Below are 21,431 nucleotides of genomic sequence, written 5' to 3' on the forward strand. Positions count from 1 at the left end.
GAGGCCGGTGCCGCCCCTCCGCGGCGGTGGTACCGCCCGGCCCCGCCCCCCCCGCAGCCCGGACCGCGTGGTGCTGCCCGTGGCGCGGCACTTCCAGCGGGAGAGCGGGAGCCGCTGTCGGCCGGGAGAGCCTTGCTCGATCGCCATGAGGCCGCCCAAAGTGGTGCCGTGGCGGCGGCTGGCCGGGGTGTCCTTCGGCATGTACACGGCCGAGGAGATCAGGTGAGGCTCCGTGTGTGAGCGTCCCGAGCTGTGCGCATGCTGCTGGGCACTACCGGTCCCAGCGTGCCCCGCGGCATGGCGCCGCAGAGCTGCGGTGGGCTGTGGCGCGCGGCATGCTGGGACGTGTGGTCCGGCTGGGCCGTGGCCCAGCCGCCGGGATGGCGGCAGCCGAGGCTTATACATAATCTCGCACCGCTCGAGGGGACACGCTGACAAAATTATGTGATTTCTTAGTAGAGTGGCTATTCATGTAAAATAAATATTTGCTGCGATAATAATGATTTCGCTCACTGTATCGTGAAATCAACGATAAACAAATTCCCATTGCATTCGCAAAATGCTTTCAGAAAGATGTTCTCATCGCTTGAGAAGATAACATAGATACTGAATGCCCGTGATATTTGTACCATACATGTCGCTCTTCACTGCCGTTGATTTTTGCTCTTTCCTTTCAACGTCAGGAAGCTGAGTGTAAAGTCCATAACAAACCCCCAGTACCTGGACAACGTGGGCAACCCGGCTGTGAATGGGCTGTACGACCTGGCCCTGGGACCCCCGGACTCCAGAGAAGTGTGTGCCACCTGCATGCAGAACTTCAGCAACTGCCCCGGACACTTTGGCCACATAGAGCTGCCTCTGGCTGTCTACAACCCCCTGTTCTTCGATGTATGTACACTGAATTATTGCTGGTGAAAGGGGTGGTGGTGCCTAAGCTGTCATGTCCTGGAAAATAGTAAAGGTGCCAAGATCTGTTTTAAGTGTAATAACAGCAGATGTAGTAGAAAAGCTTTGTTGTGTCATGATAATTTAATAGAAATAGACCTTTCAAAATATATGCACATTGGAGATATTGTTTTACTCAATGTTGACAGGCAGGTGAGGGGGGAATATTCATCCTGAAGTATGTGATTGACTGTAGGATATCGTGCTTTAATTAAATGAATGGCACAGTAAAAATTACCATTTCCTTTAAACAACTACTGCACATGAACATCTGTCTGCTCTTCCAGTTTTTAACAAACCTGAGCTGGGATGAATTTTCTTCCTGAGGTGCTGATCCCACCATTTGCAGTAGCTGCCTTTTGCACGGGCTACTAATTGAGAGTCAAAACCTCATTTTCGAGTGACAAAAGGTAGATGAGGTACCTACTTCTAGCCTTGTTCCAGTTTTAAGTCAAATAACTGTATTGACCAAGGATTGAAATCCTGCAGCAGTAACTCCCACTCTTCAGGCCACAGGGGCTGCACGCAGCTGGAGTGAGAGAACTGTGTTAAATAATAACACAGAGCTGTGTTAAATAATAAAACCCACTGATAATTTCCCAGACCTTGAGGAGAAGGTGATTGTGTGAAGGATCTTGTAGGATTGAGACCAGAATGTTTCATTTTACTAGTGTGGGTTGAGCTCTCAGGAGCTGTAGCCACGGTGCTGTGCAAGAGCAGCCTGGGTCCCAGAGCTGCTGTAGATACTACAAGTATTTCATGTACCTGTTATGTAGACAACCTGCAGAGGGTTTATATACAGATTGTGCTTTGCATGTGAGTTTGGTTGAAATATTTTTTTTTCAAGCAAATTAACCATTTTTCCAATTATAGTAGCACTCTCTTTAAGTCCAAACAATTGCATTGACTTGCTGACTGTGCAAGCTTATACATCTTGATAGCCTTATACATCAGCATAGCCTTTTCTTCCCCCTTCCTTTCCAGAAATTATACCTTCTCATCCGGGGGTCCTGTTTGAATTGCCACATGCTGACCTGTCCTCGAGCAGTGGTTCACCTGCTGCTGAGTCAGCTGAAGGTGCTGGAGAAGGGGCTGCTCCACGCTGTCCATGACCTCGAAATCATTCTGAACAGGGCAAGTACTGTGCAATGCTCCATCCCTTTTGGACTTCATGGTCTTCATGGACTTCATTTCTCTTCTTCTGTTCCTTTCAGTTTGTGGAGCAGTGTGCAGATGCAACAGGCTCAGAAATCGAGGAAGAGTTGAATCGCCACGTTCAGGAAATGTTACAAAGCTCCCAGATAAGAGACCGGTGCTCAAATGTGAGTACAGGCAGTGCTTCTCCTGAGATCCTGGGCTTTTTCCTCTTAAAATAGTGATATGCAGAGCAGGTCCTGTCTTTGTAGGTGTTGGGTTATGTTCAGTTCTGAACTGTGTTATATTCAGTGGGCTTTTTGATGGAAATGTCTGAAATTAAAACAGATTTTATTTCCCATCAGTGTAACTTGAATTTCTGGAAGATAAGGAAATGTCTGTGTAGGGAAATGTTTTGATGGTGTATACTATATTAAAATCTGATACTGTTGTCAGTACACCAGCTACAAATGTTGATACTTCTCTGGTGCTCTGTTTTGAGCTGCAGAACACATTTTGAGAATTTATGCATCCAGCAAACTTGCAGAATTAATTACAGTGACATTTTTTGGAAGACTCATGCAATTGAATTCTTATTTCCATTTAAAAGTAGTTTAATGTGCATGGTTATTAAAGGTGAGTGAAGAAGATATTTATAATCTAAGATCATTCAGCAGATTTGTTTATAAGGCAGTTTTAATTCCTTGATCACTTTTTTAAAAACTAAGCTTAAGCAATTTGTAAATCATACATTCATGAGCTGTCAAAAAAGTGGTTTTTGTCATTTTTATACTTCCTTAAATCATCATTAGAGAAAAGCTTTCAATTCCAGTACTGACTTGAAAATTAAAGACTTTATGGAATAAATTTAAAAAGGAGCATGGAGAGCACTGAGGGATATGCCTCCAGCAAATGGGAAGATGATGAAAGAACACTACAGATCAAGGCATGAATTAATCAGTACATGGATGTGTGTGCATCGTTACTAATAATGTTCATGTTGTAATGTTAATTGTATAATGTTTAGTGAATTCTTCATATAACATGTTTTAATTTATTTTTATTATATTCATTATTCTTAAGAAAGTTTTTTTTTCTTTACCAGGTCAAAAATGTGCGTGAGTGTAGAAATAAGCTGGTATCACAATTCTGGAAAGCACACATGGCTTCAAAGAAATGCCCAAACTGCAAGTAAGTTTAACTACATGAGGAAGCTGGATTCTAGTTAAATGCTGTATTTACATTAACCTTTATCTTCCTGTCCTGTTTGGTTTTTTTCCCCTTCAAGATCCAGGAGATCCCTGGTGCGAAAGGAGCACAACAGCAAGCTGACAGTAACCTATCCTTCTTCAGTGTACCATAAGTCAAGAGAGGAAGGCATTCTGGATGAAACAGCAGGTGAAATATTTGTCTTCTACTCAAATATTTTGCACTTTTTCCCTGCATTTAAGGGGCACACATTCTTAGCAGTGACTGTGCACTTGGAACTAATTTATAAAAAATACTGATTATAACTAAACCATTAAGCTTGGTAGTCAGAGAGAACACAATTCCATTAAATATCTGTTTTGAGAGCCTGTTGTGCTTTTGTAGTTTCAAGTGTCTCTGTGTCAGGAAAAGAAGTACAACAGCATAATCTTTGTGAGCTTTAGGGTGGTTTTGGAACATTTCATTTTTGGCAGGTAGTTGGTTTTCTGCTGGATTTTGTAAAAAGAGCAACTACAGATAAGATTAATTAGGAGGAAGATGACTGACTTCAGAAAGAAAATCACATAATCCTAACTCTTACACATGAATTTCATCCTAAAGAGTAAAAGACAAAAAAGAAGTAGGTGGCACTTTCCAGGATTAATTAACCTATTAGTTGAACCAATTGAAATATCCTTTTCCTTCTTGTGTCCTTGATCCTTTACACAATGAGACAGAATTGAAGCAGACATTTATATGTGTTATTTAGCTCTTAGGAAAGGTTTCCATAGAGAGTTTATTTTGTTTGCTACTGTGTGATTTAAATAGTAGATTAAATCTCTGGAGCTGTGGCTGAAGAAGCAAAATGGGAAGTATTCTATTTTCTGAACTGGGATGGATCACACAGGTACATTCTGCATAGCCTGTGCATGGTTAAGGAAGTACCTTTAACCTTGGCATTGATGCCTTTCTGTTTAAGGGATGGAAAGGTTTTCTAGGTGAATGGAGAATTGAACTTTCAGTGTGCAAAAATCTGCATTTCTGGACCTAACCCAGAAGAAGAATAGGAAACTGAGGTCACGGGAGAATTGCTTTTCATCGAGTTGTGGAAATTGAGAGCTAAAATCTCTGGCTTTGTTTTGAAAATAATTGATCTTTTTGCTTTTTAGTAGCAAAACCACATGTTTTCCTTCCTCTCCAAAGCAGAGGTAGCCCGGACTCTCACTTATAATATTGATGGTGCTGTTGTCTCCTTCAGTTGAGTATTTCATGGGAACCTTGATACCTCACTGGAAGTACCTGAGCCCCACTGAAAGCTTCCCCAGCTGCAGGCTGACTCTTGATTTGTGTTTTGGTCAGGGGATGAGGTCATTTAAAGAAAAGTTCCAGCTCACTATAAGTCAAAAAAAAGAATAAACTTTAGGTGTTAGAGTGGAGTCTTATTTCTGTTACTTCTGTTCATATTCACTAGTCACAGATATGGTTTCTTTTTTACTTAATTTCATATTCCCGAAGCAAACATTTAAACTATAATTTTGATGTAGATGTCAGCCAGTGTATTTTGTATGTGTATTTTGTATTTCCATTCCTTCTCTGAGCTGGAAGCACCACTGTAAGCAAAAAAAAAAAAAAGAGAAAAAGAAAAACAAACCAAAAAACAAACCTTTCAGAGTAATGTCTTGAGACTTTTTTTTTTTAAAATAAATATTTTATTTTTATTTTATTATTTTACTTTCCAGGTATTGATGGAAGCCAGTTAGGGAAGAGAGGATACCTGACACCAATGACTGCCAAGGAATACATCCTGGCTCTGTGGAAGAATGAAGGTAATGGCTGTGAAGAGCAACACTGTTTTGTTTTCTGTACTATTTAGTGGACAAATCTGCAAATCTTCCAGTATGAACTCCTTGGCAAATCTTTGCCTTTTGCCTTAAGGTCTTCTGGCTGCAAAATAGGTTTTGTGTCACGAGTATTGGCAGCCAGTGAGTGGAGAGACATAGATTCAATTAACACTTTGATCAGTCATTCTCAAATTGTGGCTCCCTACAAATCACAGGAGTTGTTTGCAGAGATTTCCTGATGGTGCTGCAACCCACAGTTACCCTGGTTAAAGACTGAGAATGGATTTATCAGCCTCTTTTTTGGGTTGTACTCTGTATCTGTCTGCAGCTACCAGGAGAAACTGGTATCTGTACTCTGAATCTGTCTACATCTACCAGGAGAAACCAAAGCAGTTTCATGAATCAGTCACAGTCAGTAGCTGGAAACTTTCTTCCTCTTGTTTTGCTTTTTCCATTTGCTATAATATATATTTCTGTTCAGAGTTGTTTCTAAAATAGCACACGTATGTGACAAAAAAAAAAAGGAGTGGCAATTCTTTCTAAACTGTGTCTGAATGCTTTTGTTTTAATCAAGCTCAATAGTGTTAACAGATTCTTTTGACTTGGTTGACCATGTGCATCTGGGGGTTTGGATTCCCAAACAGTGGCAATGAGAATGAGTTTTTTTTCTTTTGTCTCTATAGGTTTCTTTCTGCGTTACCTCTTCCCTGGGATGGATCCCCATGAGAGTTCAGGATTCAGTCCAGACATGTTTTTTTTAGATCTGCTTGTGGTTCCACCTTCAAGGTAAAATTTATCTCCTCAAAATCTTTTAGATATTACAGGGTTTTGTGCACCCTTTGCAGGGATTGGAGATTGAAAATCCTGTAGTACAGACACTGCTTAAGTGTCTGTAGTGTTTAAATAATAAAAATCAGACTAGTAGTTGATAAGTTCTATTGTAGTGAGTTAGTTAGAAGATTGAAATACTAATTATGGAAGAAAATATATTTTAGTATTAGTATCTAAAAGAATTATAAATGTTGTAACTGCACAGTACTGATAGAATTTCTTATTAAGGATCCCTCATCTTTTATGACTGTCCCAGTAGAAAATACCCACTGTTAGTTTGGATTATATTCCATGCACTGAAGATTTAGCTTAGAATATTTGAGGTTTATCATGCTGCTTTTGAGTTGCTTTATCCTCTGAAGTAATTTTGGTTTGCTGTAGGTATCGTCCTGTGAATCGCCTTGGAGATCGCCTGTTCACAAACGGGCAGACTGTGAACTTGCAGGCTGTGATGAAAGATGCCCAAGTGATAAGGAAGCTCTTGGTTTTCATGGCCAAAGAACAGTGTCAGCCAATAAAAATTACAGAAGAAATTCAAACAGTAAGAGTTGCTGGTTATCTTGCTCTTCGTTTTTCTGGATGGGTGGGTCAAGTTCAGGGAAGCTGTTTAAGCTGTTCCTGTAACAGTTTTTGCCTGAGGTGTTGGAATAAATGGAGAAGTTTTATACCTTGTTTGTTTTTTTCCCTCTGCTCTTTTCTACCTGGTGTAACAATAAAACTTTGTGCTCAGATTCTCTTAGCCATGGATTTTTGGTATTAGATTACTGTATGTGAAGCATAAGGGGCTCCTGTTTCTGGAGAATGAAATACATACAGCACAAATAGTTCACAGTAAAACTTTGCCAGCATCTCAACACATGAAAAGAGGGGGGAAAAGCCACTCAGTGTCTAAGCCTAATGGAGCCAGTTGTGATTTGTGTTTATTTTTTGACAGTTGATGTGTAAGTAGCACACAAAACTTCACAAAGAATATAATGAGTAACAATACTTGTCTGTTACTGACAGTTCACATAGTTGCGTAGTGTAAATAATAATGTCAACTTACCTCTTTCCATATTTGTTCATCAGTTTTATCATTGAGGGGTCTTTGACACTGGACTCAGTTTCAGGGGAGCTTGGTTTATATCTGCAGTGTAAAACATTGTTAGTTTCTCAGAATGTAGCCACTAGATGGAGATCTGTTCTTAAAACATTTGACAGGAGGTCAATGAGTTTTGGATGTGACTGGTTTAGTGGCTTTTAGACTGAAAACAAAGTGATGTAAGTGATAAAATCTCTTGGATTTACATTATTTTTATCTAAGAATAGGATTTTCTAGTTACAGTGATTCCTAACATGGACTGACTACCAGTGCAAAATAACGGCAAATGTTTCTTTTGCTATATTTAATACTGTAATTAATACTATTACTTCAGCTTAGTAAGTAGAAGATATTTTTTGTTTCTAACTTCTGTTTCTGCAGGAGACAGGAGGGGATACTGAACCTCTGGACCGTTCTGTGCTGACAACAATTCCAGGACAGAGCATTGCAGATAAGCTGTACAACGCTTGGATACGTCTCCAGAGCCATGTCAACATTGTGTTTGATAGTGACATGGACAAGCTGATAACAGAGAAATACCCTGGTATTCGTCAGGTGGGTAGCAGGTGGAGTCTTAATTAAAAAACCAAGCTGGTGGAGTAAGAAAAAAGTGAACTGTTTGTGATTAGTACATGGGCATTTTCATGCCTGTCATCATTGCAAGAATCAATCTGATTTTCCATACTTGCAGTTTTTAATTGTGACCTTCTGTTTTCCAAGCTGTTGGAGAAGAAGGAAGGGCTGTTCCGCAAGCACATGATGGGGAAGCGCGTGGATTTTGCGGCTCGATCCGTCATTTGCCCCGACATGTACATTGGGACCAATGAGATTGGCATCCCTATGGTGAGGAGAAATAAAGGGCTGTGTCCTTCTGCTGCAGCTCAGGATTGAGCTGCACTGCTGGCAATTTAGTAGCAGTTTAAAATCTACAGGGTTTCTGACTCGTCTGAGCTCTTTCCTGCCCAGTGTTAATGAGAGAGCACTGAAGAGCAGGAAATTCTTACTGTTACAAAATAAGGACACCACATCTGAGAAAGAGGGGTTAAAGAAAAAAAAGAAAGAAAAAGTTGTAGTTGCTCTGTGGGACTAGGAATTGGTGCAAACTTCAAAAGTAATCCTGTTCCTCCTGTGATCTTTGTTTGAGGTATTGTAGTCTTAAGAGAAGCTGTGATAATGTCACCAATTTCATCCATCCTTAAGGAATTTAGCTACAGAGAGATGACACCAAGCCTGAATTTGAGTTTTTCGTTATCACATCTTTGCAGAAAATAGTGAACCTATTGATAATGTGCCTTTTCTCTGTATTTGTTGGCTTATTTGCAGAATCTGAATCCATAATTGATTTCCTTAATTGCTAATTGAATTTTATACCACAGTAGAAAATGTAAAAGGGACATTGTTTCTGCCCTTATGGTAGAGGATTTTAAAGGAGAAATATATTTATTTGGCACTAGAATAGACTGAGGAGATTCAAGACCTTAAAGTAATTTATGCTTGCATTATACTTCTTAATTTTGGATGCTGTTCTGTCAGTGACTTTGAGAGTTTTAAGCCAAAATTGAACAACATGTTATTTCTCTCCTCTATTCCTTCCTGTCTAGGTATTTGCCACCAAACTGACTTATCCTCAGCCGGTGACTCCCTGGAATGTCAAAGAGCTGAGGCAGGCTGTCATCAATGGCCCCAAGGTGCACCCTGGGGCCTCCATGGTCATTAACGAGGACGGGTCCCACACGGTGCTGAGTGCCACCAGCCTGACCCAGCGCGAGGCCATCGCCAAGCAGCTCCTCACCCCCTCCTCAGGGGCACCCCAGACCGGGCTGAAGATTGTGAGTATGGGCAGAGCCCTCCTCCATCTCTGGTTGAGGGGGTAGGAACAAAAACAAGGTGCTTTTTCCAATTCTAAACCCTGTTTTTCCTTCCTTTACTTTCTTCTAATATGCAGTCTGTGGCATTCATCGTGCCAAGATGCAGAGTATTCTTAGTGGTGGCCTTGGCAGTGCTGGCTTAGCAGTTGGGTTCCATCTTAGAGGTCTTTTCCAACCCAATTGATTTTGTGTCAGTGGTTTCTCCTCTGTGCTACAGTTTAATCAACCTTTGAAATTTCTTAACTGTATCTGTCCCTTGCAAGAATTAAAAAAGCACTATTTAGCAACTAAGACAAAAGTTTTGGTGTTTAATAGTGTTTTCACATTGTTATGTATTACCTTGTCTCTCATAAAGGCTTAGCAGAGATTTGAAATTTAAGTCTGAGTATTTCTGTGATGTCAGTTCTTTCAGAACCTGTCACAGAGTTAAACATAGATTGTACAAACAACTTACCATACTCTTGTTGATAATCACTTAAGTGGATATTTGGGTGTTACTAACAGAAAAAATAAAATGAGACTATTCTGAGAGACTCTGTTCTAGATAAGGATATATTGTGTTGTACTCAAAGCTGAAATTAAGAGATTCTTGGCCTCTGCTTCAGCTACTGGGTCATATTACTATTTTACTCTAGGGTGTTGAGGGCTGGGTATATTGTGGGAGATATCAGTTCAGCCCAGTGGGCTTTGGATGAAGAGCTGATAGATTTGATCCCTTGGTTTGGGGGAATGAATGAGGAATGGTTGTTTGGTGGAGAGCAGAGGGCATTCAGGGCCAAACAGTCTTGCTTCTCTGTGAGTTTTGCACAGAGCATGAATAGCAGAAAGAAGATGTGTGTGTATTTAAAGATCGCTTAGTCCTTTCTGAGGCACAGCACCCAAATCTCGTGGCAGGTGTGTCGGCACATTAAGAACGGGGATGTGCTGCTGCTGAACCGCCAGCCCACGCTGCACAGACCTTCCATCCAAGCCCACCGCGCCCGCATCCTGCCCGGGGAGAAGGTGCTGAGGCTGCACTACGCCAACTGCAAGGCTTACAATGCTGACTTCGATGGGGATGAAATGAATGCCCACTTCCCACAGAGCGAGCTGGGCAGAGCAGAGGCCTACACCTTAGCCATCACTGATAAACAGTACCTGGTGCCAAAGGCAAGTAAAACTGCCAGATAAATTTATTTCTAGAGGCAGTCGATTTCCTTTATTTTGTCTAATGATAAGTGAGATAATTTTTTAGATGTCTATTTACTTACCTCTGAGGTTTATTTCTGTGTTCTTTCTCCACTTGTGGTTCTGTTCCTCTAAAGAAGGCCCAGCACATCCAAACAATCTTGTTCCTTTGAGTCTCTGTGTCCAGAAGAGATTCAGCAGAGAGTTGTGTTGTAATGAGTTCTTTACAAATTACTTAAATGCTTTTATCCAGGGGAAATAATTTTGGGAGCTGGAGGTACATGACTTACTAACCTCACCACCACCTTTTTCTTGTTACTTCTTTAGGATGGGAAGCCACTTCCTGGCTTGATCCAGGATCATATGATTTCTGGAGTCAGCATGACAATCCGGGGCTGCTTTTTCACCAGAGAGCAGTACATGGAGCTTGTGTACCGAGGGCTCACAGACAAAAAAGGAAGAATTAAAACCTTTCCTCCAGCCATTATGAAGCCACAGCGATTATGGACAGGAAAGCAGGTAGTTTATAATTTACTGGGTTAGAGAATGCTGGTGGTTTTAAAGTAAGCAGAATGCTGATAATAAACCAGTGCTGCTAAGGGTGTTTGGAAGGCCAGATCCCATTAACACAATGGCGGTTTTGGTGTGTGTTTCTGAGCGGTAATACCCAACAGACAGCTTTTTTTTCTTTTAATATATCTAAGTACTGGAAAAATCTTTGTTGTTTCATATTTCTGAATAATTGTGTGTCTCAGCTCACTGATCCTTCAGAGGATAGAGTAGCAGGAGGATGTTCCTGCCTTGTGAGATTTTCAGGCTTTCAAACTTTGCTGTCAGTGGAAAGAATATATGCAGGATGTTGCTTTTCTCATTCATGTGAGATTTTTTTATGTTAAGAACTAATTAAAAAGAAATAATTCCTGCCCCTCATCCTGCTTCTTTATAGGTTGTTTCCACATTGTTAATAAACATTATTCCAGACAGCCATGCTCCACTGAATTTGACTGGGAAAGCAAAAATTGGTGGGAGAGCCTGGGTAAAGGGACCTGCAAAAGCATGTCTGAATCTTGATTCGATGTGTGAATCTCAGGTATGCAACAACTCTGGGGGTTGGGCTGGGTTGGATTTAAATTGTGTGTGTACATTAAAAGAATGGGAAGGGAGCAAGGCAGATGACAAAGTTAGAAGCAGATATTTGGCAACAGTGACTGCCAGAAGTGGGTGATTGAAGAATAGGCTTGGGAGTCAGGAAAAATTCTCAGTGGTCCTGACTTAGGTAGATTCTATCTGGTTTTGTTAGACCATGTCTCTTCATTGTCAGACTTTATAGGTGAAAAAATGCAGATGGTGTTAGAAGTTTCATTTCTGCTACAAATTCTGAAAGTATAGATATGACTTTAACCATTCACCAATATGTAAGCTTTTTAAACTTACACCAATTTCCACATAGATTATACGGAAAAACCTGTAGAGGTCATAGTACGATTAAAATTTCTGTTTTCCTGATTCAGAGCCGTGTTTTATTTTTCAGGTTATTATCAGAGATGGGGAACTACTGTGTGGAGTCTTGGACAAAGCTCACTTTGGCAGCTCTGCCTATGGGCTGGTCCACTGCTGCTATGAGATCTACGGGGGTGAAACCAGTGGGAAAGTGCTGACGTGTCTGGGGCGCCTCTTCACTGCTTTTCTGCAGCTGTACAGGGGATTCACCATGGGTGGGTACCTGCAGCAGTGCAGCACCTCCTGAGGTCTAAACCAGACATGGTTGGGCATAATACATGCTAATTCTGTTAATGAAATTCTGCAGGACTGCCCTTGAGTGGGATAGCTGCCTGCCAGCCTTTTTGTGGTCTTGTTTTTACGCTGGCCTTCTAAGGATAAAGAGAAGGTGTAGTCTTGAGCATGTCCAACAATTTCTCTTTTCTGTCCTGCCCAGCCAATGTGTACAGAGATAATATGTCCTGTGTTGAAATTTTGTTTAGATCAAAACCTTGTGTTTTGCTTCTCTGGAAAGTAATTACTGCATAGAAATCAGAACAGCTGACAAAACAAGATGAAAGAACTTTAAGGGCTTGGTGATCAAGCCTTGCACATCACACTTTATGGTGAAACTTTTGGTAAATGAGTTTGAAAAGCTTTTATTACAGGTTTTCAAACTCATACAAGAGTTATGGAGACACAATGAACTGTCAGCAGTAGAAAGGGACCAACAGACGGCTGTGAGCCAGGGAAAAAAGAGGGCATCTTTTGGAGTGAGGAAGGTGATGATTAACTCACAGGACTCCAGAAAGCCAGGGTACAAAAGCTAGATAGGAAAAGATAACAAGCCTGGGACCACTAGGCAGTTAAAACATCAGAAGAGAAGTGAGACTGGAGCTGCAGTTTGGGATTTGGTGTTTTGACACAGCCATTTTAGTGTCTGTGCCAGGACTCCTCACAAACAGCTCACAGGAGTTCAGGTTGCAGTGTTTAATCTGTCCCCTGATCCTGTCATCTCAAGGATCTGTATTTTTAATTTATCTTTTTTAAAGAAGCTAAGAAATGCCAAATTGTGAAAAGTTCAACTAATAGGAAGTTTGATGTGGATGGAAGGAAAAAAGCAGTTTGATGGGGCTGGTCCATAAAGCATTAGTTTGTACAAGTGCACCAACTAAGAGTTTTTAGAGACTCTTAAAGTTAAGACTCCTTAAATTAGGGAGTTTATTTTGCACTCTTACTACCTAGTTGACTTTTTTTTTTTTTATGGCTTACAACTTCTCTATCCAGAAGCTATTCAGATTTTTTTTTCTTCTTGTCAAACTGCAAGCCCTGAGTCTAACCATCATTACAACTTTAGCTGTGACTTTCTTTCCCAGCTCTTCACTCAAAATCCCTGACACCAAATGTGGTTCCTTCCTTGAATTTTTTTTTCAGTTTAGACCATTGTGTTCTGTCTCCTCTTTAACAGGGATTGAAGATATTTTGGTTAAACGTGAAGCAGACCACAAAAGAAAAAAAATCATTGAAAGGTCAAGGCAGAGTGGCATTGAAGTAAGTCTGTTTTGCAGATTTATTTTTTCTTCCATAATGCAAAATTTTTGAAATACAGCCTTGGTCAATCGTGCCTGCTTAACACCTAAAAATTCCTATATTTTACTTTCAGGTTGTTAGAGCTGCTCTTAATTTGCCAGAAACAGCATCATGTGAGGAGGTCCAAGGGAAGTGGCAGGATGCCCATCTCTGCAAAGACCAGAGGGATTTTAACATGGTTGATATGAAATTCAAGGAGGCAGTAAACAATTACAACAATGAAGTCAACAAGGTTGGCATTGAGGCATCTGTGCATACTAATCTTGTTTAACTTTCTCATTAAGTTAATTAATGTGGATGAGCAGTGCCTGACACTTCTGGAGGCTGAAGCTTTCCCTCTGTCCCCAGCTTGGGGCTCCACATGCTCCCTCTCCTCCTCAGCCTTGTCCTCCCTGAGGGAGAAGATGGCTTAATATTCAAGATGCTTTTGAAATTATAAATAGGAATGTATGTGATTACTCATCGTTTCACTTTGTTAAAGCCTTCCACAGGAATTTCTTGGGTTTATTATTTTATTAATAAAGCTTGGTTTTGTTCCCTTCACTCTCCCACAACTCTGTAGGTTTGCATGCCCCTTGGTCTCCACAGGAGCTTTCCAGAGAACAATTTGCAGTTGATGGTGCAGTCAGGAGCCAAAGGATCCACAGTAAACACAATGCAGGTAATGCAATAACCAGAATATGTTTAGGAGCTGATGTGATGGGTCCTAGAATACAAGCTGTTGGGAGGGGGATATCTGATCCCAGAGCAAAGTTTTTATTCTGGACTTTGGCATGGAAAAATGTTAGAAGAATGTAAGAAAAACCTCAGTGGGTGATGGAAGAGAGTCAGTGTTTATTATAACCTATTTTTGAATTGCTCCTCAGTAATGAGGGTTTATTGAAATAGCAGAACTGCTTTTGAGAAGGAATGCTGCAGTTTATACAAACAAACCAACTGTAGGAGAAATTTCTCCTGGCCTCTGTTGGAGACTGACCCTCTCCTTCTTCAACTTCTGAATAGGAACAACATAAGCTTTGGTTTTGCTAGAAGTGGAAGGATACATTTTCATTTTACCATTTGCAGCACAGGCACCAAGCAAGAGACACTCTATAAAAATGCCATCTAAAATGGAGAGAATGACCACAGCTAAAGAGACAACATTTAGGGTTGAGGTTTTTGTTCTGTTTTTAGTACAGTGCTAAGAAGTGATGCGGGTAATGTAGGGACCTAAAAAATATCTACAGTATTTTTAGTTTCACATTTCTGTGTTCAAAGAAGTATACAGAATGAGGTATTGAGGTAATGTTGAGGATGAGTCAGGGTACTGGAATAACTTTAAAAAACCAGGTGAGCTCTCCATGCCTTTTCTGCCCCTCAGTAGCTGGAACATTGCATGAACAAGTCTACATTGAGCTACAGAGCATTTACTGAGCATTTGACTTTTTTTTCAGGAAAAATCACTAAGCTTATGTGAACAGAAAGTTGGATGGAAAAGTGATGTTTCCTTTTTTCCTGCCCACGTTTAGATTTCTTGTTTGCTGGGCCAGATTGAGCTGGAAGGCCGAAGACCCCCACTGATGGCATCTGGAAAATCACTGCCATGTTTCCAGCCTTATGATTTTTCCCCTAGCTCAGGGGGATTTGTAACTGGCAGATTTCTCACTGGAATCAGACCTTCTGTAAGTTTAAGACTGCTTGTATTGATACTGAGATTTATTTAAGTCTTTGTATTTTAATAGGAGTATCTGCAATTATAATGGACTTTGTTCACTCTGGTTTCATATGAAGCTTTTGAGGAAGAGCATAAATTGTCAGTGTTGATGCAGTTATTAGCAGAATGCTGATGGTGTTGTGCTTGTGTTTAGGAATTCTTCTTTCACTGCATGGCTGGCAGGGAAGGTCTTGTGGATACAGCTGTCAAAACCAGCCGTTCTGGGTACCTGCAAAGGTAAGAGGCCTGGTTTAGAATTGGAGCCTTTAAAAGGCCCTTTTGTTGGTTGTTTGATTTTTCTCTTTTTTCTGAGAAAGTTCTGTCTACTGTAAGTGCCTGTATTGCTTAGATTAACTTCACTGTATTTGATTTTTATAAAATAGTCTGAATGCTGTTTGTTGTAAATACAGTTTTTTAGAGATCTACATCAACTGGAACATTAAAATTTCAAACTCACTTCTGGCACATATCAGCAACAGCGTCTCTTTTTGCAGAAATCTTTTTTCCTGGTACAAATACATAAATGTACAACTTCAGGCAGCTCTAGTTTTTCTTGGCCACGTTGAGTGGCTCTTGCTTTTAGTCAAGCAACACCTCCAGTATATATAGAAGAAGATGGGACTTTTTAATTGTGTCAGAGGGTAGTGAGTTCTAAAATAGGGATGCCCCTTTCTGTGAGAAAACTGTTAAAGCATGACAGCAGAAATGGAGGGTAATGTACTGTTTAATTTTAAGTCAGATGAATGCAAAGAAACTGGAGGGAGCAGCATGCTGAAAGCTTTACAAATTAAGCATTTCACATGAGTGTTGTGTCTATAGGATTTTGGCTTCCAGAATTCCTGACCAGCCCTTAAGTAGACTGAAGATGTTGATGAAAACAGTGTTTTTGTGTTAGAATTGTATAATTCTTGTTGTTTTTTAGCCTCTTAACAACATTTTTCTTCTGTTTTTTCCCCATTTTTTCCCCCTCTGGAATAGGTGTATCATAAAACATTTGGAAGGACTGGTGGTTCAGTATGACCTGACTGTACGAGACAGTGATGGCAGCGTGGTGCAGTTTCTGTATGGAGAAGATGGGCTTGATATCCCTAAAACTCAGTTCTTACAACCTGAGCAGTTCCCTTTCATTGCAGAAAACTATGAGGTAGAACACCTAAATCTTAACTATTTATGAGGGGTGAAGGAGAGACTGAAACACATGGTTAACATCTGGTATATCTGTCAGGGATCCAGTGGCAACACTTGTTTGTCTCAGTTACTTTCAGTCTAATGTACAATTTTATTTGCCATTCAATTCAAAATATGGAAGCAGTCTGAAGTCTGCAGCATGATTTAAGCAGTCTCAATTTCAGCAGAGCACCAAGCACTGTCTGTTCTAACTCTGCACTTGAATTCAACAAAGTCTGTTAAGTTTGATTAACTTTTACCAGTATCACAACTCCTTAAATCACGCTGGTGATAATAGCATAAAGTTATAAGTATTTTGTCTCAGTTTGGTTGAAAACCAAATTTGAAAATTGCTTTACAGCAATGACAGCAGGTGACCTTCTCAGTTTGCTTTGCCTTTTCTGGTATAGTGAAGATAGGATAGAAAGAAGAATGATCATACCAATTACTTTCTTACAGGTAATCCAGAAGACAAACCATCTGGATGAAGCTTTAGCAAGGATGGAGTCTCACCAAGCTAACCAGCAATTCAAAGCCATCAAAAAATGGCGAGCCAGACACCAAAACTCTGTGCAAAGAGAAGGAGGCTTCCTGTTGTTTTCCCAGAAGAAGTTGGCGAGTTTGAAAGCACAGCTTCCAGGAGGTGAAATAAAGAATGGAAGAGATCCTGCTACTTTACAGGTAACACAGAAGCAGTTGAACTGACCAAACCCTTCAAAAGAAGTTACAGAATTCAGTATCTTTTGTTTAATTGCTCTGTGTATCCCAAAGGGTTTCACAGTCTAACTAAACTAGTTACCTTTTAAAGGAATCATGTCAACTATGTGGGTGATAAGCTGAGATGTGTTAAAGTCTGAGGGCCCTAGTGCTGGGGAAAGGGCTAAAAACTGAGATAAATGTGTTGCTAGAAATGTCTTTTTAGGTCATGTTTGTGAATGGATTGGGGTTTTGTTTCTGTTTATTGGTGGGTTATTTGGCTTTTTTTTCATGTACACAAAGTAAATCTCTCTTGCATGGACAGCTGTCTGCTACCTGGATGAGAGCCTTTTTGAATATTATAGATCAGAGAGCTGAGCCAGCCCTGCCTAGTTTTTCCAAAAAATATCTTGCTTAAGCCTCTTGTCCATCACGGCACTGGTCTCTATGACATGGCTTCTAATGAAGATGGTGTATGGACACAAAATGCAGACAGATCCTGCTTCACAGCCTTGCTGTCTTGAGGAATTTATCCTGGTGGAACTTGGGCAGTTAGCATGAAACTCCAGGTTGAAGGTGTTGGGAGATGACTCTGTGAGCTTGTCTGCAAAAGCTGTTTTTCCTAATCAGAGGTTCATTTATTTAGCTGTACTGAATTTGTGTTGCTCTTGACACTTTTTGATAATAAGCTCCTTTTTCATGCCAGCTTTGGATAGGTGAGGTGAGAGTCAGCTACACGCAAAAGTTTAAGTGTATGAGGGTGTTCACTTCCAGTTAAAATCATTCTTTAAGGCCATATTTCATTGCTTTCTGTAGTAATTACTATGGATACATAAGTTGGGGTGTATTTAGGCATGTAAAGAATGTTGAAATTATTTGTCTTCAAAAGTGTTAAGTATCAGAAAAAGGAGAACACCATATTTGTAGCTGAGCTCTTTGCTGTGTTGTGTACACCCTTACATTCTGCACAGGTTTCCTCCTTCACTGCTGCTTGATTGCTTGTGGTCTTCCTGTGGATAAACCAGCCAGCTTAAAAACCTTCTCTTACTTTCAGTTGTTGAAGATGTGGTATGAGCTTGATGAGAAGAAACAAAGGAAGTATCTGAAGAAAACAAATAAGTGTCCTGACCCAAGCCTTGGGGTTTGGCGCCCAGATACTTATTTTGCATCTGTTTCAGAAACATTTGAAAATGGAGTTGAAGGCTATATCAATAAATGGGAATCTGAGAACAGCCGGAGTTACATGCACTCAGCACTTTCTTCTGATAGGTAAAAACCTCTGAGTGTCTTTGCAGTGAGCCAAAACCCAAAATACCCTTTTAGAGCAAGTTTGCTAAAACTGAAAAGTCTTTACCAAGCCTTGTTTCTGGTGTGGCCTTTGTGAATCTAAGTAGAGGGTTTCAAAATGGTTCTTGAAAGCCAAACGTGCTTAGTGTGCAGTGGAGAGGTTCTGGTTATCTCTTCCTTCCAAACCTGAACTTTCCATGCTGCTGAGGGCTTTAGCAAAGCCTCTCTGGAACAACAGCAATGCATTGCTGTCCCTATGTATATAAAATAATAGTTTCATAGTGTTATTGAAAAACAAAGTATGCTCTTGATGCACCTTGGAGTTATCAAGGCTGTTAGGAAGTGCAAGTGGGAGTAAATGGTCTCTCTTTTGACATTCTGGGAATTGGCAGCAGAACTAAAATACAGTTTGGCCAAGGCCCCCAGTTCTGTGTTAATGGGCTGTGTTTGTCAGATCAGATGGAGATAGACAATTTTATGGTTTCTGGAGCATATTTATCTGTAAGCTACCAGAGGAAATTGTCTCAAAGATGTAACTGAGCAATGATTCATTATTTTCTGAGTTTTTTATTTTGTATGTTGAAATAAACCTCTCATTTCCTGTCTCCAGATTGAAGGATCTGTTGTATTTAAAGTGGCAGCGCTCTCTTTGTGACCCAGGAGAAGCTGTGGGGCTTCTTGCTGCTCAGAGTATTGGGGAACCTTCAACACAGATGACTCTGAACACCTTCCACTTTGCTGGCAGAGGTGAAATGAATGTCACATTGGGTATTCCAAGGTGAGAAGGCTGTGTCCTCAATGGGCCCTTTATTTTAGGCACTTAGGTTTATAATTGTGCTAGATACACTAGCAGGTATATGTGTGAATACTGAGGGTGAGCAGTCCTTCAGTGGCCTTGTAGATTTTGCCTGCTCAGAATACTTTACTGTTTTACAATTTTGCAGTTATTTTGGTTCTTTTTCCAGATACTCAGTATCTGTGAAGTATATCTAATATCTGATCTGATATACAGCAAATCATGAGTTTATTTGGAATAATGTGGGTCCTTACCTGGCCTCATGTGGGCATGTGGGATGCCTTAGGTGGGAGGGCATTGTGTTGCTTCAGAGAAGCAGAGTAGGGGAAGAAAATACAAGGAAGCATCCATCATGCATCTGTAGGAAACAGACCTCATTAGTCCTTCTGTTCTTGGAACAATTTATTATCATCTATTCTCATAACTGGGGCAGTAATCCAGCTGAGGCAGTGGGGCTGCTGTTGTGCTGTGCCTGGTGAATCAGAACAGAGAAAAGGAGCAGTGCCGTGTAACCACAGCTCTGGGTGCACATGGCTTTGGTAGAACTGCCAGTTGCTGCATTCTGCCTGATGAAATAACCTAGATAATGACTTGATTTGCATAGTGCTTTTTTGGCCTAATTGGAATGATTGTTCTTTGTTTAAAGGTTGCGGGAAATACTGATGGTGGCCAGCTCAAACATTAAAACCCCGATGATGAGTGTTCCTGTGCTCAATACCAAGAAAGCTCTCAAAAAGGTGAAACAGCTTAAGAAACTGCTCACAAGAGTGTGCTTGGCTGAGGTGAGCCTCCTTTTCAGCGCATATTTTGAGAGTCAGCAAAACAAACTCTCCTCTTTGAGCTCATCAGGAGTTTACTATGCCATAATCTTTGGTCTTTGTCCTTTTGCTCAAGCATATTTTCCTGTCTGTAGAATTGGAGGGATTCTTTTGTGTCTTTGAGACAAGCTAATCTGGCTGTGATTGACATAGAGCTCAGATAAATACCTTTCTATCTGTCCCCCACCCCTTCCTAATCTCACACAGATGGCTGTGCTCAATAGAAGCAGAACATACATCTCTGTGGAGATTTAATACACTGGGATGTGTTCTGTGTTCCCTCTCTTCCTGGCTGTGCACCCTTGTGCTCTCCTACATGCCCTCCTCCTTCTATTTTTTCCACTCTTGTGAGTTGAAAGCAGTAAGAATCAGGTTAAGACTTAGCTGTGTGCTGGAATACTGTCCTGCTCTGTGAGCATGGTCTGTAAAATGAAGCTGTAGGTCCCCTGAGAATGGTAATCTCTTGTGAAGGAGTTGGGTGGGAGATGAGGCTGTTCTTCAGTATTGTCTGAGTTAATTATTGGGAAGACTAAGTCAAGAGGTGCAGTAGGGTACAGTCCTTTTGCCCAGGAGCAAAGCCTCCAGAAAAGTCTGCCCCTTAGCCTTGTGTAATTCTGGTTTCCTGTGAAGACCAGAACTGCAGGAAACAAAGGAAATGTCTTAATCAAAGGAGTAACATTCCTACTTGGGAATGTTTTGTAGGTCTTGCAGAAAGTGGACATCGAGGAATCCCTGCATGTGGAGCACAAGCTGAACAAGCATCGCCTCTACAAAATCAAATTCCATTTCTTGCCCCATGAATATTACCGGGAGGAGAAGTGTGTGAAGCCCAGGCAGATCTTGCACTTCATGGAAACAAGGTGAGTTTGCTTTCAGATACTTTAATATTTGCGCTTCTTTTGCCTTTTTGTGGGCTTTGCATGTGGTTGATTACAGTTGGTGTGGCTTTTAGAGCAACAGTTCCAGCAGAGTTGCTTTTATGTCTTGAATAAAATTGACAATTTTATTATTCAAGTCCAGTAATGAACCATCTCTTCTGAAGGTCAATTTGATGTGCAGATTTTATATCCAGATAAGTGTATAATTTTATGGTTTGGATGCACAGCTACATCTGTGGCAGTAACAGAGCTCATACCAACCTTTTGATTCCTAAATGAATGAGAAAGGGCTGAGAAAAATTATTTGCATTATCCTATAAGTACTTTTGCATCCAGCAGGGAATAACATCTTGTTATGAATTGACTGGCTTGTTAACAAAAATAAACGTCAGATTTTCTGTGGCACTGCTGAGCTTTGACATTCTGAGTTGCTTCTTCTGTCAGGTTCTTTAAAGTTCTTCTGGAAGCAATTAAAAGGAAGACTACAAAGATGGCATCTTTTAATGAAGTCAGCACTCGGAAGACAACTCGGAAGGATTTAGATGATGACCAAGACAAGGTATCAAAAAACACCACCTGAAAAACACCTCACTTCTTTCACTGTTGTTGAGAACCAGAATTGGAAAAGTGTAGCATGGTTCAGTGCACACAAAATGCGTGAATACTAAATTACTGCTTAAATACTTCATACATAAACTGTCTTTGCATTCTCATAAAATTAAGAAGAAAATTGAAGTTTTTGTGTATTAAATCCTCATTTGCTTAAGACCACTCTGAAAATGCTTGTTCATTTTAGGTTCTTTGGGACAAAATCATATCACTGTTCTTGCTCACAGATCAGGGTCCTGTGGGAGCAGTGGTTGTCAAAACTTTGGGGAAGGTCCTTTGTTTATTGAAATGTTTCTGCATGTTCCTTATGCCACTCATCTCCCATCAAGGACTGTCAAAATAGAATGACAGTTTATCTATCTT

General features: G+C 40.6%; 1 protein-coding gene across 1 annotated transcript in view; it reads left to right on the forward strand.

Annotated features, from left to right (window-relative positions):
* The first annotated feature begins 51 nt into the window (after positions 1-51).
* The window catches only part of POLR1A (RNA polymerase I subunit A), a 29,191-nt gene continuing 7,811 nt past the window's right edge, over positions 52-21,431 (forward strand). The window contains exons 1-28 of the mRNA XM_021535719.2: positions 52-222; positions 684-888; positions 1,930-2,079; positions 2,160-2,267; positions 3,185-3,270; positions 3,368-3,477; positions 5,007-5,093; positions 5,792-5,894; positions 6,321-6,480; positions 7,402-7,575; positions 7,741-7,863; positions 8,622-8,849; positions 9,783-10,037; positions 10,383-10,574; positions 11,002-11,145; positions 11,587-11,770; positions 13,003-13,085; positions 13,198-13,356; positions 13,687-13,785; positions 14,633-14,785; positions 14,972-15,054; positions 15,796-15,961; positions 16,444-16,665; positions 17,735-17,949; positions 18,578-18,745; positions 19,410-19,545; positions 20,284-20,441; positions 20,904-21,018. Coding sequence (XP_021391394.1) covers positions 146-222; positions 684-888; positions 1,930-2,079; positions 2,160-2,267; positions 3,185-3,270; positions 3,368-3,477; positions 5,007-5,093; positions 5,792-5,894; positions 6,321-6,480; positions 7,402-7,575; positions 7,741-7,863; positions 8,622-8,849; positions 9,783-10,037; positions 10,383-10,574; positions 11,002-11,145; positions 11,587-11,770; positions 13,003-13,085; positions 13,198-13,356; positions 13,687-13,785; positions 14,633-14,785; positions 14,972-15,054; positions 15,796-15,961; positions 16,444-16,665; positions 17,735-17,949; positions 18,578-18,745; positions 19,410-19,545; positions 20,284-20,441; positions 20,904-21,018 — 4,143 coding nt within the window. The 5' untranslated portion in view covers positions 52-145. The remainder of the gene's footprint in view (positions 223-683; positions 889-1,929; positions 2,080-2,159; positions 2,268-3,184; positions 3,271-3,367; positions 3,478-5,006; positions 5,094-5,791; positions 5,895-6,320; positions 6,481-7,401; positions 7,576-7,740; positions 7,864-8,621; positions 8,850-9,782; positions 10,038-10,382; positions 10,575-11,001; positions 11,146-11,586; positions 11,771-13,002; positions 13,086-13,197; positions 13,357-13,686; positions 13,786-14,632; positions 14,786-14,971; positions 15,055-15,795; positions 15,962-16,443; positions 16,666-17,734; positions 17,950-18,577; positions 18,746-19,409; positions 19,546-20,283; positions 20,442-20,903; positions 21,019-21,431) is intronic.

This window comes from Lonchura striata, chromosome 4 (genome assembly GCF_046129695.1).
Source record: "Lonchura striata isolate bLonStr1 chromosome 4, bLonStr1.mat, whole genome shotgun sequence".
NCBI lineage: Eukaryota > Metazoa > Chordata > Aves > Passeriformes > Estrildidae > Lonchura > Lonchura striata.